This window comes from Crocuta crocuta, unplaced genomic scaffold (genome assembly GCF_008692635.1).
Source record: "Crocuta crocuta isolate KB4526 unplaced genomic scaffold, BGI_CrCroc_1.0 scaffold273, whole genome shotgun sequence".
NCBI classification, from domain to species: domain Eukaryota; kingdom Metazoa; phylum Chordata; class Mammalia; order Carnivora; family Hyaenidae; genus Crocuta; species Crocuta crocuta.
This window is the reverse complement of record NW_027529425.1, coordinates 3292796-3307486: the sequence shown is the minus strand read 5'-3', so window position 1 is coordinate 3307486 and position 14691 is coordinate 3292796. Positions and strand designations below refer to the sequence as shown.

General features: G+C 45.9%; 1 protein-coding gene across 1 annotated transcript; it reads left to right on the top strand.

Moving 5' to 3' along the window:
* Nucleotides 1-5033: 5033 nt before the first annotated feature.
* Nucleotides 5034-11935, top strand: SPDYE4 (speedy/RINGO cell cycle regulator family member E4). Its single transcript, XM_077758750.1, has 7 exons — nucleotides 5034-5201; nucleotides 5705-5920; nucleotides 6541-6599; nucleotides 7091-7176; nucleotides 9533-9701; nucleotides 9864-9968; nucleotides 11565-11935. The coding sequence occupies exons 1-6, from the start codon at nucleotides 5096-5098 to the stop codon at nucleotides 9921-9923; spliced, it is 696 nt and encodes a 231-aa protein (XP_077614876.1). The 5' UTR covers nucleotides 5034-5095; the 3' UTR covers nucleotides 9924-9968; nucleotides 11565-11935.
* Nucleotides 11936-14691: the final 2756 nt, after the last annotated feature.

The window sequence follows — 14691 nt, the reverse complement described above, 5'->3', positions numbered from 1 at the left end:
CCCTGCTTCTCTTTCAAAAAAATTAATTAAAAAAAAAAAAAAAAGACAAATCCCAGAACACTGACTTTTCAACTCAACAAAGAAAATGAGATAATCCTCCTGAAAATATCTTCTAAAGGATAAATCTTTATCTCAAAACAAGATTTGAAAACATAAATGGGCACATTGGTGTGTAGACAACATTTTATAACACTTAAAAGACGCAATGATATCAGACTAAAACTAACCTGATTTTAGGACCCACTGAGAGTGTGTCAGCCATGCTGGAGGGGAGTATAAAAGATAAAGGCCATGATTTGCCTTTAATGATGAGCATCTGACACCAGATCTTAGAGGTAGTATCAAGAACCGCTTCCCATCTCCCCAGTCTGGACACTCTGAGTCATCTTCCTAGAGGTTTCTCTATGTCTTACACGTCACAGGAGGGAAGTACAGAGAGCATCACTCACTAGGGAATGACAGGCCGGGGTGAGCAGCCCCTGGCGAGATAGGATTTCCTAGTGGAGAGGGCAGTTTTCTCACCGGTACATGCACAGTCACTTGGGATGAACTCTGCTCGTGGGTCTATGTATCCAAATCGGCACCCAGCCTGCTAGACAGGCTGTCACTGGTAAGCTGGCCAGAGGACTGAAGGTTGGTTCTGAAGATCCACTCAGCCTTGGACTCAAGGCCTGGCCACGGTTTGGACACATCAGGTCCAGATCATAGTTTATTTCATCCAATAGTGGCTTTGCTTTCTTTAGGACCCCCATTGCTCTGCGGCACCTGGGTGGCTCAGTCAGCTAAGCATCCTACACTTGATATTGCGATCTCACTGTCATGGGATCAAGCCCTATGTTGGGTTCTGCCCTGAGTGTGGAGCTTGCTTGAGATTCTCTGTCTGCCCCTCCCCCCCACCAAATAAATAAACATTTTTTAAAAAAAGGAACCCTATTGCCCTGACCTGGGTGGCATGTTCCACAGAGAGATTTCCAAATCTGAATGTGCATCAGTAAATAAGTTAGGTGCACCTGGATGGCTCAGTCAGTTAAACGACTGACTCTTTTTTTTTTTAATTTTTTAGATGTTTTTTATTTATTTCTGAGAGAGAGAGAGACAATGTGAGCAGGGGAGGGTCAGAGAGAGAAGGAGACACAGAATCCAAAACAGGCTCCGGGCTTTGATCTGGCTGTCAGCACAGAGCCTGATGCAGGGCTTGAACCCAGGAGCCATGAGATCATGACCTGAGCCAAAGCCGGATGTTTAACTGACTGAGCCACCCAGGTGCCCCATGACTGATTCTTGATTTCGCCTCAGGTCATGATCTCATGGTTCATGAGTTTGAACCCAACATTGCACTCTGTACTGATGGTGCAGGGCCTACTTGGGAATCTCTCTCCCCCTCTCCCTCTCTCTCTGCCCCTTCAGAGCTCTCTCTCTCAAAATAAATAAATAAACTTTAAAAAATGAAATAAAAAATAAGTAAGCTAAATTGGACCCTACCCCAGTTCTGCTGAGCTAGAGCCAATGAGGCTGGATCCCGGTATCTGCATTTCAATTACTTTCTCCATGTGATCCTCATGCCAGAAGGATGGGATTTGCAGACTTCTGTTTCATCCTATAGTCTCGCTACAGCCATTGTTATATGACACCGTCTCTGAGGGAGGAAGAGGCAGAAGAGAGGTGATAGTTTGCTTTTCCCCCGTCTGAGCTGCTTAGTCCACTTTTGGGCAATGTACCCACAGCATGTCTTAGGATGGGCTCTGCCTAACTGTGGCACATCCGGACAAGGTGGGGGGCTTGGGGAAGAAAGCACTATGCAAAGCATCTTGAGGAATCCCCCTCTTCAAAGTAATCTGGGCTTTCTTGGCACAGAAGATATATTTTAATAGGGACAGAATATCTGCCTTCTAATATTGGAAAGCTTCACTGGGAGGAAGAGCAGACTTCTGTTTTGTTATGGAAGTACGCAATCAGCTATGATGGCTGAAAGCATCATGAATGAATTAAAAAACATTTTTTTTAATGTTTTATTTATTTTTGAGAGAGAGAGAGACAGAGAGACAGAGCATGAGCAGGGGAGGGGACAGAGGCAGAGAGGGAGACACAGAATCTGAAGCAGGCTCCAGGCTCTGTCAGCACAGAGCCCAACACGGGGCTCAAACTCATGGACTGTAATATCGTGACCTGAGCCGAAGTCAGATGCTCAACTGACTGAGCCACCCAGGTGCCCCATGAATGAAATTTAAGTGCATATTGGCTTCCTAGCACTTGAACTTCTCCAGGGATGAGTCACGTGTCCTTCACACGGCAGTGCCTTTTCCACCAGTGGGAACCCCTGGGAGGGTTCTGGGCCCAAGGATGCTGCGCTGGAACCCCAAGGCTGCCTGCATGCTCTCTGAGACCTCGTCTTAAGTCTGAAAGTTGATGATTGCAAACAAAGGAGACACTCAGTCCCTGTGCATTGGGTCAACTACTGTCTAAAGATTTCAGCCTTATTCAGGCATAACTGACATATAAAATGAAAAGATATTTGAAGTGTACACCATGGTGATTTGATATATGTATTCACCACAAAAGGATTCATCCCATCTAATTAACGTATCGATCACCTCACACGCTCACCTTTTTTGGAGAAAGAACATTGAAGTCCTTAGAAAATTTCAATTATATAATACAGTGTTAACAAACGTAGCTACTGTGTTTTATTCAAGATCCTCAGACCTCATTTATCTTACCACTCAAAGTTTGCACCCTTTTACCAGCCTCTCCCTATTTCCTCCACCCCCCAGACCCTAGCAACCTTTTTTACCTTCTGTTTCTATGAGTTTGATTTTTTTTTTTTTTTTTTAAGATTTCACATATAAAGGATACCATGCAGTATTTCTCTGTCTGGCGTATTTCACTCAGCATAATGCCCTCGAGGTCTATCCATGTTATCACCAATGGCAGGATATCCCTCAGCTCTCTGTATGTGCACCTAACATCTTCCTTATCCCTCCATCCATTGGTGGACACAGGTCGTTTTCATATCTTGGCTGTTGTGAATAATACTGCAGTGGACACAGGAGGGCAGGCATCTCTTTAATATCCTGTTCTCATTTCCTTTCGGGACATACCCAGAAGTGGGGTTGCCCGATACTATAGTAGTTCTGTTTTGAGAACCCTCCGTGTCTTTTTCCAGGTGAACTGATATGACTTCACTTATGCTTGGGTCGGGCTAATTAGAAATACATAAGGGATGAAAATACAGAATAAAACTCTAGGCACATTGTGAATAACAGATGTGCTTCTCATCAAAGTTCAAACAGTGGATGGAAAGCAAGACTCAGAGCCAAAATGTGGAAATGACCCAGGTGTCCATCAACAGATGGATCAACTAAATGTGGTATGTAAATATATATGTATATTATATTATTATTTTAAAAGGAACATGCAAAAATATGTATAAACACAGTGGATATTACGCATCCTTAAAAGGGAAAGAATTCTGACATGCTACAACAGGGATGAGGCTTGAGCACATTTTGTTGAATGAAACAAGTCAGAGACAAGTGGACACACACTGCATGATTACACTGGTGGGAGGCACCTGGAAGCAGCCATGTCCATAGAGACAGAAAGTCGGATGGTGGTTGCCAGGGGCTGGGGGAGGGGAGAACGGGGAGTTATTCCTTAATGGGTGCAGAGTTGCAGTTTCAGGGAAGATAAAAAAAGTTCTGGAGACGGATGGTGCTGATGGTAGCACAACAGCACAACACCTGTGTGCCTAGTGCCACTGGATTACACCGTTACAAATGGTTAAACTGGTAAATTTTGTTATGTTATTTTGCTACAGAAAAAAGAAGAAAGAAAAGAAAAGAAAAGAAAAGAAAAGAAAAGAAAAGAAAAGAAAAGAAAAGAAAAGAAAAGAAGGAAGGAAGGGAGAAAAGATAGAGAGAAAGAGAAAGGGAGGGAGGAGAGGGAAGAGGAGGGAAGGGAAGGGGAAGGGAAGGTGAAGGGAAGGAAAGGGAAGGGAAAGGAAGGGAAGGGAAGGGGAAGAGGAAGGGAAGGGAAGGGAAGGGAAGGGAAGGGAAGGGAAGGGAAGGGAAGGGAAGGCAAGCTTCAGATGCCCCAGTGAAAAGCAGAGACTGCATTACTGCATCTACCCTCTCATGTATCTCCCCACCTCCTCAATAAAACAGATTCTGTCCTGGAGATTTTCCCATTTAGTCTTTTTGTGCATGTGACATTTTCTTCATAGGATACACAAGCCGTAGTGAAATTTCTGGATCAAGAGTGATACACGTGCTCACAATCTGCAGACTAGAGCTGGTGAACTGCAATGGAGGGGTGAGTTTGGGGCAATACATAAGACTTCAGAAGCTACAGACACCATCAAAAGCGTGTGTGAGCATGTGTACAGCTTTCTATGATTTTAGGTCCCCAAAAAGTCTCTTGGGCTCAGTAGAGCATGCATGTCCCCCCAGCCCAAAATCACGAACATAGTGTCAGTAAACATCGAACACAGGAGCTCTGTCAAATTGAGCATTCTAAACTAACTTTTTAGCCTAACAAATCAATGTCCCTGGTACCTTCTTTACAGACCAATTTCACTCTCGCAAGGTCTTATCTTTCTGCTAAATGTCCTTGTTGGTTTCCTCCCTCTCCAGCTAGACTGCTCCCTGAAAGAGGAATAGAGGGGGCAGGGAGAACCTGAGATTTTTCAAGTTCATCATGGAGGGAGCCCGGCACCTGCTGGAGAGGGGTCCAGACCCTGAAGGCCAGTTTTGGAGGACGGCCCGAAGCTGGGTCGGTGGCAGGAGATATTCTTCACCCCAATCTCCAGAGTGGACATCCATCTGGCAGTTACATGTGTTTTCCTTCAAACTGGTTGCTAGGCTGGAATGACCGATGACATCAGAGGCTTCTGACCTTCCTGATTGGAAGGACCAGACTCCGTAGCTCTTGGCAGCAGAGGTGGACAACAGCATCTCCTCAGCTCTTCTTCACTCCTCGCTTTTCCCCCACTTGGAGAAGTGATAACGGGCTTGTGTTCAGCCAGAATCCAGAAGAGGAGTTTGAGCAGAACACGGTCTAAGTTTTCTGGAAGGGAAGAAAGAGTTTGGGAGAATTCATGACCAGTTGTCAACCGTGTTCCCAGTCTGAGGACCAGAGCCCCGATCTTGCCTCCTCAGGGTACCCCCTCGAGGTGATAGTGAACGAAATCCCTGGACCATCAGGTGAGGAAGTGGAAGGGAGAAGGGGCGTGAGAGGGTTGACAAGGAAAGAGCAAGGGGTACAGAAGTCAGGAAGGAGTGTCTGATTAGGGTTCGTGCGACAGGAGAGATTCAGAGAGCCAGGGACTGGGGAAGGAAAGCGCAGGAACTGGGGACGAGGATATCCTCATGGAAGGAAAACCGGGGGAAGGGGAGGCAAGGATGGAGGGTTAGGAAGTGAGATCCTAAAACGAAAGAAAGGAAGAGAGGAAATTATTCCACTATTCCATTATTCTAATGTGAGAAATTATCCATAATGAGGAAGAGTTTTGAGGACAGGGGGATGAAACAGTGGCAAAGATGAATGGGGGCTGATGGATAGCGACAAAGCAAAAAGGTGGAAAGACAGTTTGAGAGAGGCCCATAGTCTCCAAGGTCAGAGAGAATGAAGGGGAGGTGTGGGTTGAGGGGGGAGGAGCTTGGGTGACCAATGGCTGAATTCCAAAGACAGAAGCTCTATATTGTAGCCTGGTTTGTTCCCTCCGTCCCCTGGATAGACTCCCCCTCCTCGCCTTCCTCCTGTGGCTCGAAGAGGCAAAGAGAGGAGTCAGAGGAGGAGACATTCCCAGGGGCTGAGGACATCTGGTATGTGGAGACACTGTGTGGACTCAAGATGAAATTAAAGAGACAGCGGGTGTCTTCAGTGCTGCCTGAGCACCACGAGGTCTTCAACAGGCTGCTGGGTAGGAAGAGCACCCTCCAATCCTATCCCTTTTTTTTTTCTTAAAAAACAAGAAACTTCCAATGCCTACACTCTTCTAATGGAAAAGAATTCTCTGTTCGCTGCTGAGCTCTCCATCCTTGGAGGATTACATATTGATCCCTTATTGGGGACACTTAAAAATGGCAGAGGATTAGGTGACACTTGGAGACGGGTCTGTCCTTGGGAAAAGAAAGCTTGGTTTCAGTCATACCCCTGAGATAACTCAGCTCTTACTGGCCTTTGAATCTAAATGCCTTCATCTGTGTGAGGGGGCATGACAGGCCATCTCTATACCCTGATGTCACTGTCAAATGAGAAAGTGACGGTCAATGACTTTATGGTCTCTGCAGCGGCACATAATGATGACAGAGCATCACTGTTGACTTAAGATCCGAATCCTACATCTCTCTCGGCCACCCTGCAAGGGTTCTGCCATATTTTCTTGGCCAATGAGTGGTCTTCTCTCCCCTCTGCCCATCAGCCTCACCCTTGGCCAGAGTCTGCAGACTTCCCAGGGGAAGCATCGTTCTCTTCACTCTTGAATGTTCCCACACTAACCCTGTTCTGGTTCCCAAAGTAACACATGCCTTCTTTTCACAGAAGATCCTGTCATTAAAAGATTCCTGGCCTGGGACAAAAAACTAAGGGTATCTGACAAGGTATTGTCTGTCACTCTCCACTAAGATGCATTCCTTCTCCAACATGTGTCCTGGGGGATGCCTTTTGAGCCCTCAGCTCTCCTTCTCTCTCCAGCCTGATGCTGCGAGCAGTTCCCTTTTGGAGCTCATGGTTTCTTGCAGATCCTCTGGGATCTGAACCCCCGCTGTGGCTCTCTGACTGTTGTCACCTTAAGCCCCCTCTCCTCTCAGCTCCTGGGGGTGCCCTTTTGTTCCAGTGTATCAAAGACCCTCCTGATGCTGCCCATCCTACAGACAAGCCCCCCCAAACAGCAGACCAAGCTCCCCTGGGAGCACCAAAACTCTTCCCTTGACTTCCTGAGTTTGCATCCAACCTACTGATAGCAAATAAGAAGATTCAGCTGACATGTGGGAGCACAAGCACCTGCTGAGGCCTTCCATCCCTGCCCCCACTCTTCTCCCTCCCCTGGGATGTGACCTCTCTCTTATGGCTTTTTTCCTCTCTCCATCAGTATCTCCTGTCCATGGTCATCGCCTACTTTAGCCGTGCTGGCCTCTTCTCCTGGCAGTACCAGCGAATTCATTTCTTCCTGGCACTGTGAGTATTTTGCCTCGTCCATCGACACCATTCAGTACCCTGGGAGGATGAGGGCCGAAGTGGGATCTAACCTTCATCTATTTTTTAAGTTTATTTATTTATTTTGAGGGGGAGGGAAGGCCAGAGAGAGAGGGGGAGAGAGAGAATCCCAAGCAGGCACTGCGCTGTCAGCACAGAGTCCACCCCAGGGCTCAAACTCACAGTCAATGAAAGCTTGACCTGTGCCAAAATCAAGAGTCAGACGCCTAACTGACTGAGCCACCCAGGTGCCCCTCATCTATTTTTTTTAAACCCGTGTAACTGATTATCTTTTAACCTGTTTTTTCTTAACTGTTTAGTCTGTGTATAAAAAAGACAGGATTAGAGCATATTGTTTTTTACACTGTTCATTGTAAACACAAACAACCTTAATGTCAGCTAAGAGATGGAAGAACAGAAAACATACAACCCTCCGAAGAGGAGGGAAGGAAAGAAGTGCACCGTCCTGGCCCACGCCAATAGAGAGGCAGCCAGTTCTGATCCTCGTCTGTCTTTTCCCGGGGCAATCCCAAGTGACATCATTGTCTTCCTCCTCTGCATTCCCAGCACAAATAAATGCCTCTCTATTCAGGCCCTCGGGACTTAGCACAGACCTAGTGTAAATGCTCTCACTGCTGTCATACAAATCTGTCCCCAAGCCAGTGGGCATTAAGTGCCTAAAGTCCTTCCAAAGCACCGTTTTGCTTCATCTTCCAACTTCACCAGCCAGTGGTGTTCTTGGGCAAGGCCAGCGCTCCCAGTTTGGATCCAACCCTCTCCACTGTCTCCACCCAACCTGCCAAGTACCCTTCTCTCTGTTTCTATATTGTGTTTTCTGTCCAGGTGATTTTACACATGCACCTGAAGAAAATGGCCTGTCCTCAAAGTTGATTCCAACCCCCAAATCTTCAGATGCTCCCCTAACCTCCCTGGTCTCGGTACTCTAGTAGTGCTTCTGTTAAAATCTTAATCTCATGGGGCACCTGGGTGGCTCAGGTCATGATCTCATGGTTCGTGAGTTTGAGCCCCACATCCGGCTCTGTGCTGTCATTGCAGAGCCTGCTTAGGATCCTCTGTACCTCCCTCTCTGCCCCTCCCCCACTCATGTTTTTTCCCCCTCTCTCACTCTAAAAAATAAATGAACATTAAAAAAACATTTTCAGGGAGCTGGTGTGCCTCAGTCAGTTAAGTGTCCGACTTTGGCTCAAGTCATGATCTCACGGTACATGAGTTCAAGCCCCACGTCAGGCTCTGTGCTGACAGCTCAGAACCCGGAGCCTGAAACCTGCTTCGGATTCTGTGTCTCCCTCTCCCTCTGCTCCTTCCCCACTCATTCTCTCTCTCTCTCTCTCCCATTCTCTCTCTCTCTCTGAAACAAACATTAAAAAAACATTTTCAAAAAACAATCCTAGTCTCATGGATATTTTGGACTATAGTTATTTTAAAAAATTTTTTAATGTTTATTTTTGAGAGAGAGCGAAAGAGACAGAGAATGAGTGGGGAAGGGGCAGAGACAGACAGAGACACAGAATCTGAAACAGGCTCCAGGCTCTGAGCTGTCAGCACAGAGCCCGAAGTGGGGCTCTACCTCACAAGCTGAGTTGTGAGAGCATTACCTGAGGCGAAGTCTGATGCTGAATTGACTGAGCCCCCTGGGCGCCCCTTGACTACAGTTATTTCTTATCCATCCTCCCACACCCCCTTCCCCAATCCCTAGATGGCTGTTGAAAGCAGGTCTTGTCAAAATACCTCCACTCTCTCCAAACACTCAATGCAGTACCTTACATTTTGCAAATGTTTAAGTTATTTTGAGCCTATGAGGTAATCAGTATTGCACTTGACCACGAGAGGAAGCATTCACTCATTCATTCGCTGAACAAAAACTTCCGAAGTGTATCTTACGTGCCAGGGGCCATGAGGCGACAGAAAGAGGGATGGGAGAGAAGTGCATGTTGAATGAATGCACCTGCATGAACCAAGTCCTATAGTCAGATGGTAGGAAAGCCCATTTCTGCAGAAATAGAGCAGACTCAGCTCCTGCCTGCAGAAGAGATATATATACACATCCCTACTCCGCGGGGAGACAGGTGTGGGCACAGACACGTTGAAGGGAAAGGAGTGGGAGTGGGGCTGGGAAATGGGGTAGGACATGTTATCTCACTTCCCTGCCGAGTTCGGTCTTGTCATCAAGGTGGGAGAAGTCTCTGCCCAGCAGTGCCTTCCTGGTGCCTGAGTAGCATTTGGGGACACTGGGTAGTGGGTAGCCTGTGTCCTTATTGGGAAGCTGAGGGATCCTTCCTGTCCTGCTCCTGACCAGCAACCTGACATCTCTCTCCAGCTACCTAGCCAGTGATATGGAAGAGGATAACCAGGCCCCCAAACAGGCCATCTTTTCGTTCCTGTACGGGAAGAACCGCTCCCAGCGCCCTTTGTTCCACAAACTCCGATTCCAATTCATCCGATCCATGGGCTGGAAGACCAGGGTGACCCGGGAAGAGTGCGAGGAGGTGGGTGGACTGTGGGGATTTGGGTGGGGAGTGTCCCATGGGAGAGAGTGGGGATCACGGAGGAACACGGGATTTGGGATGAGAAAGAATGAGAGCCTGGATGGTGAGAGGGAGGGGGGCCTACCTGGAGGTTGTCTTCTCAGGCGGCTGTCTGTCTTCCAGATTCAGACTTTTGATCCAGAGCTATGGGTGTGGGGGCGAGATCGTACCCTCCTGCCCTAGAGTGCCCGGCACCATGGAGGCCTGAGGTCATCGGCCTGAGGGAAGGTAGGTCTGTCTTCAAAGGTAGAGGCACAATGACTTATTGTCCATTTAGGAAATTGGAGGAATCCAATTGCTGGACCCATGCTCATTGGCCCCCCACCCCGCCCTACACATCAGCCTTCCACACACTGAAGTGGGGGCGGCCACACAGCCAGACGCTGACTCATGTCCCAGCCACAAGCCAACAGCCACACACAGGCATGACCTCAGGGAGATATTTGGGTGCCAGACCTCAGGAAAACCAGTTTGTAACGGAGGCAAGGACTTGGTTGAAACAACTGCATCCAAAGCAATTGAGCCCGGATGACAGCTTTGATGAATGTTGATTTTTCACGTGGAAAGTGAAAGTTCTCAATTCTTCCATATACTGTGCTTTGACCTTCTCTTTTTAATTCATTTTTGGCCTGCCATCCCTGAGAGATATTAACTACAGAGATTCATTTACAACAAAGTAAATGTCTAACAATACGATGTTTGATGGAAACAGCCTACCTATCCAGTAATAAAAGAGAAATTATGACTAGCTAGGTCTTCATCCAAATTTGCTTTCGAGCAAGTTGCTGATGGCCAGACCACATGGGCATTCTTCACCTCACCTGGCCTGCTTCTGGAACAGTCTCCCATCTTATTCAGTTACATATTTCCTCTCAGGTTTATGGTCAAGGAAGACTATCAGAGTGAGTGAAGGTGAAGAAATACCAGTTTGGGCATGGCTTATTGTGATCGGCACATAGTTAAGATTTGGGGAGAGGATTAAGTAAAGATTGGTTTGAATTGTGTGCACTAGCTCCCTTAGTCTGTTCAGGCTCCTATAACAAAGTACCAGAGATGAACAGCAGACATTTCTTTCTCACAGTTGAGGGGGCTGGGAAGCTGAGAGCAAGATGCCAGACTGTCTTCTGGGCTGCAGACTGCCACCTTCTCACTGTGTCCTCACACAGTGGAAAGGGAGAGCTAACTCACTGGGGTCTCTTTTATCAGGGCACTAATCTCATTCTTGAGGCCCCCACCCATAACCTAATCATCTCCCAAAGGTTCTACCTCCCAACACCATCACCTTGTGGGTTAGGATCTCAACATGTGAATTCGGGGGTGATACAGGCACTCAGGCCATTATAGCAATGACCAAATTTAGGACTAAGTGTTATGGTGAGGTGAAACATTAGAATCCAGGGTTTGAATGAGAGGTTAGGCATCTGGTCTTGTGGTTCATGATGCTGATGTGTTGGTGATGTTTGTAGTATGGTTATTAGTTCAGACTGTAAGGAGTACAAAAGGACCAAGGTAAACGTTGAGTCTAAAGCAACATTCTCTCCCACTTGTGTTACTCCCTGAGGAGAATTACCTAGAGTCCTGGCTATAATGCAGATAACTGGGCCTGACCTTCACCATAGTAAGAAATTTTTGGAGTCAGGGTCACCAAAGACCAAGAAGCATAATTGAAAATGAACTGAGGTTTAGAATGAAGGATTAGAGATAAAAATGGATTTATAAATTAGCCCAAACTCTGAATACAATTGACTGGAAATGTGAATAATCTTTTCTATCTGGAGAGTTGCTTCCTTGCAATCAGATATCCTCTTTTTCTCTCAATTCCAGAGCCCAGAGGAGATGCAGGTTTTCAGCAGGAAGTCCATCCAGACGCTAACAACAGGCATGAGGAAGGAAGAGAGGAGTCTCTTGTGCAGATAATCTGGAAGAACCTAGAGTGTTCTAGAATGAGCTGAATAGAGTTATCATGCTGTACTCCTAGGAGCTGGGGATACATCTAGGAATCCACAAAAGGACAATGAGAAATCAGGGTTTTGTTTAGGGTCCCTCCCTTCCTAGGGCACCATCAAATCTTTCAGCTTGTGTAATTCGAATCTCCTCTGAGGTAGAAGTTGGAGGTCCCATTTTTTTATGCACTGGGACACAGATTAGGAGGGAAGTACTTCAAAAACATAAAATTAGAGTGAAAGGATTGTGATAGGTAGCCTAACATATGCAATAAGTTTCATTGATTTTAAAAGTCTTGCTCTTATAATGATTATATTTAGTTTTATATTTTATATTTATGTATTTATTTTAAATCATTCTGAAATAGTCATATTTTTCAAAACATACTTTTCCTACAAAGTTTTGTGATGAGATTACAGGTGTTACATATATGTAAATATAATTTTGTTTACATTTTCAAGATGGGCTTTTGTTATTATATTTATATGTCAATTATACTTATAAGCAGGTGGGTAGCTCCCTCAAGTTCTTGAGTTCATGTAACTGTATATTTTTAATTAACATTTAGTCTTCATTATTCAATTGTGAGAATCTAGTTGTAATTTTTTAAGTGCCTTGATGACACATTTAGATGATCAAAGAGGATATCACAGTGCATCTCTTGGGGAAACATAATAAAAAGTCTTCTTACCTTCATGATGTTTGTAGTCTTCCCAAGTCAGTCTTACCTGTTCGCTGTCAAATGTTAACGTTGCTTAATGGGGTTGTGATCGCTCAACCAAATTTCTTAACTCTGAAAAATTTTCACATGGAAAAAAGCAATAGAAGACAAGGCAAATTCTGAGCTAGCATCCTAAAGCAGGGAAACAAGGGGAAGATATTGAGGAAGGAAACAGGAAAGGAAGAAGAAAGTGCTATGGGGATCTAGGTAATAATCTGATATTCACAATGAAGGCAAGGTGACTCAGCAAGACATCATTCCCGGAGACGGTCCATGGCAAGCACACTCACAGGTGCAAGGGAACACATGCAGTGTCCATTATTTTAATCATAGTGGGAGTCCTTTTCACAACCTCCAATTCCAGTTTTCTGTAGTAGAAGGAAAATCTAGAGTGTGTGATAAAAAAGGAACAACTGAAAAGAAATGAAGGTTTTGCAGAAGTTTCTGAGAAGCACAAGAAGGTAGGAGGAGCTAAAGCTGTCAAATAAGACAGGCATGGAGAAGAAAGAGCTAATGACATGAATCCTGAATATTGGAGGAAACCATCTTGGGAAATGGTAGCACCAGAGAATATTGCGACTGTCCAAAATACCATGCTTCAGTGTCCTTAGGGTGCACCACCCTCCAGGCACATAGATGGATATCACCAGTCAGGAAGCTCACCTGGTCCTTGGTGACCAGAGTTTTTATTGGAGTTTCATTAAGCAAGTGTGATTAATTCTATCAGTGGCCATACATTGAACTCAATCTCCATTCCCCTTCCTTCCCCCAGAGACTGAGTTGATATCATGTGGCTAAAAGCACCAACCCTGCTGTTCTTCCTGGTGTTGCTGGCCCCTTTCCTGAGTCACCCTGTTAGCATAAACTCAGTTTTGGTCCAAGGAGCCCATCATGAGTAACAGACACTCCTAGCATTCAGGAAATTCCAAAGATTTAGAGACTGTCTCCCAGGAACCAGGAAGAGGGACCAGATAAATTCTTTATACAACATATTGGCCATGGTCAGGGGTCTGGCAGAACTCAGGTGGTCAGGGAAGGTACACATTTTAGGACAGATCTATCACAAAAGATAGTGGAGACATTGGAGAAATAAGGATTGAAATAATGGGGTGTTCACAGGGATGGATAGCTTAGGAGACATGAGAACTTTAGGAAATGAATGCAGCTCTCTCTATAGGAGCAGCTAATGACAGTGAACAACTGCGTAAAGATAGGCCAAAGAAAAAAAAGTGTGTGTGTGTGTGGGGGGGGTGCAGTGCTGGTAAATGAGATCAGCTAATAAGCATGGAGCAATTTCAGAAAGTGAAATCACCAAGGCCAGAAGAGCCACAGGGACATCAGCATCGATTTACAGCTGTTCTAGGAGAGGGACAGCATTCAGACGTGGATGCAGTTGATGGACTGAGAGCAGCAGTGAGACTAGATTCAGCAGATGTGGAAACAAAGAGGAGAAACAGTCTGACAGGAGCAACTTGGAAACAGATATAACTCATAAGACACTTAGGAATTAAGATGCATATTTAAGAAGCTCTAGGTCTCTGCAGGATGGCAAGGGAGGGCAGATTAGGAAATAGCTAAAATGAAGAAAGAGCTGAATAGAGACACAGAAACAAGAAAATGGATTCAAACAATAAAGCAATAACAAACAGGCAAGAAAACAGATGGTCAGGCAACTGATGACAGGGTGAGAGTCGGGAGTTTTGGGGAAACAGCATGGAGCAGAGCACCATGGTTTCAGCCCAGACACCTAGGGAACCTGGGATTAGGACTGATCCAGTTGAAGAGAGGGGGAAGCCAATGCCTCTGGGAATGGAGTGAAGCTTAAGAGATTTGGAGGACAAAGAGATGGGCCAGCTGAAAAAGTGGGAAAGGCAGGAGGCGACTGAAGACTGAGAAGGAATATGAATCTAGGGAGCTACTTGGAAATGGAGCTGATGACAGAAGGATGTGTGACTCTCAGAGGTGGGAAAGTCAGGAACAAGTAGGAAAAGAGAGAAGAGTCAGAGCAGCTAGGCTATAGTGGCTGTGGCAGAAGGAACTGTGTCCGTGATCTAAGAGGATTTAAGACTCAGTAACAAACAAGGGGTGGTCGCTTTGTAAGGACAAAACACTGAGAAAACTAGAGAGAAAAGTCCAGCAGGCAACTCAAGAGCGCGTCTCTGCAGCTCCTCCCAACCTCTCAGCTTTTTCGTTAACAAGCAGCCGTACATCCTTTGCAGCTAGTCCCATCCTAGATGAGGTGGGGATTTCCGAGACGTCCCCTAACATGTGGGCGCTTAGACTTAC

Excerpts from the sequence above, each read along its gene's own strand:
- SPDYE4 (XM_077758750.1), top strand. The coding sequence starts at position 5,096 with ATGACCAGTTGTCAACCGTGTTCCCAGTCTGAGGACCAGAGCCCCGAT. Across the intron at positions 5,921-6,540 it reads GGTCTTCAACAGGCTGCTGG|AAGATCCTGTCATTAAAAGA; the intron begins GTAGGAAGAGCA and ends TTCTTTTCACAG. Across the intron at positions 7,177-9,532 it reads ATTCATTTCTTCCTGGCACT|CTACCTAGCCAGTGATATGG; the intron begins GTGAGTATTTTG and ends ATCTCTCTCCAG.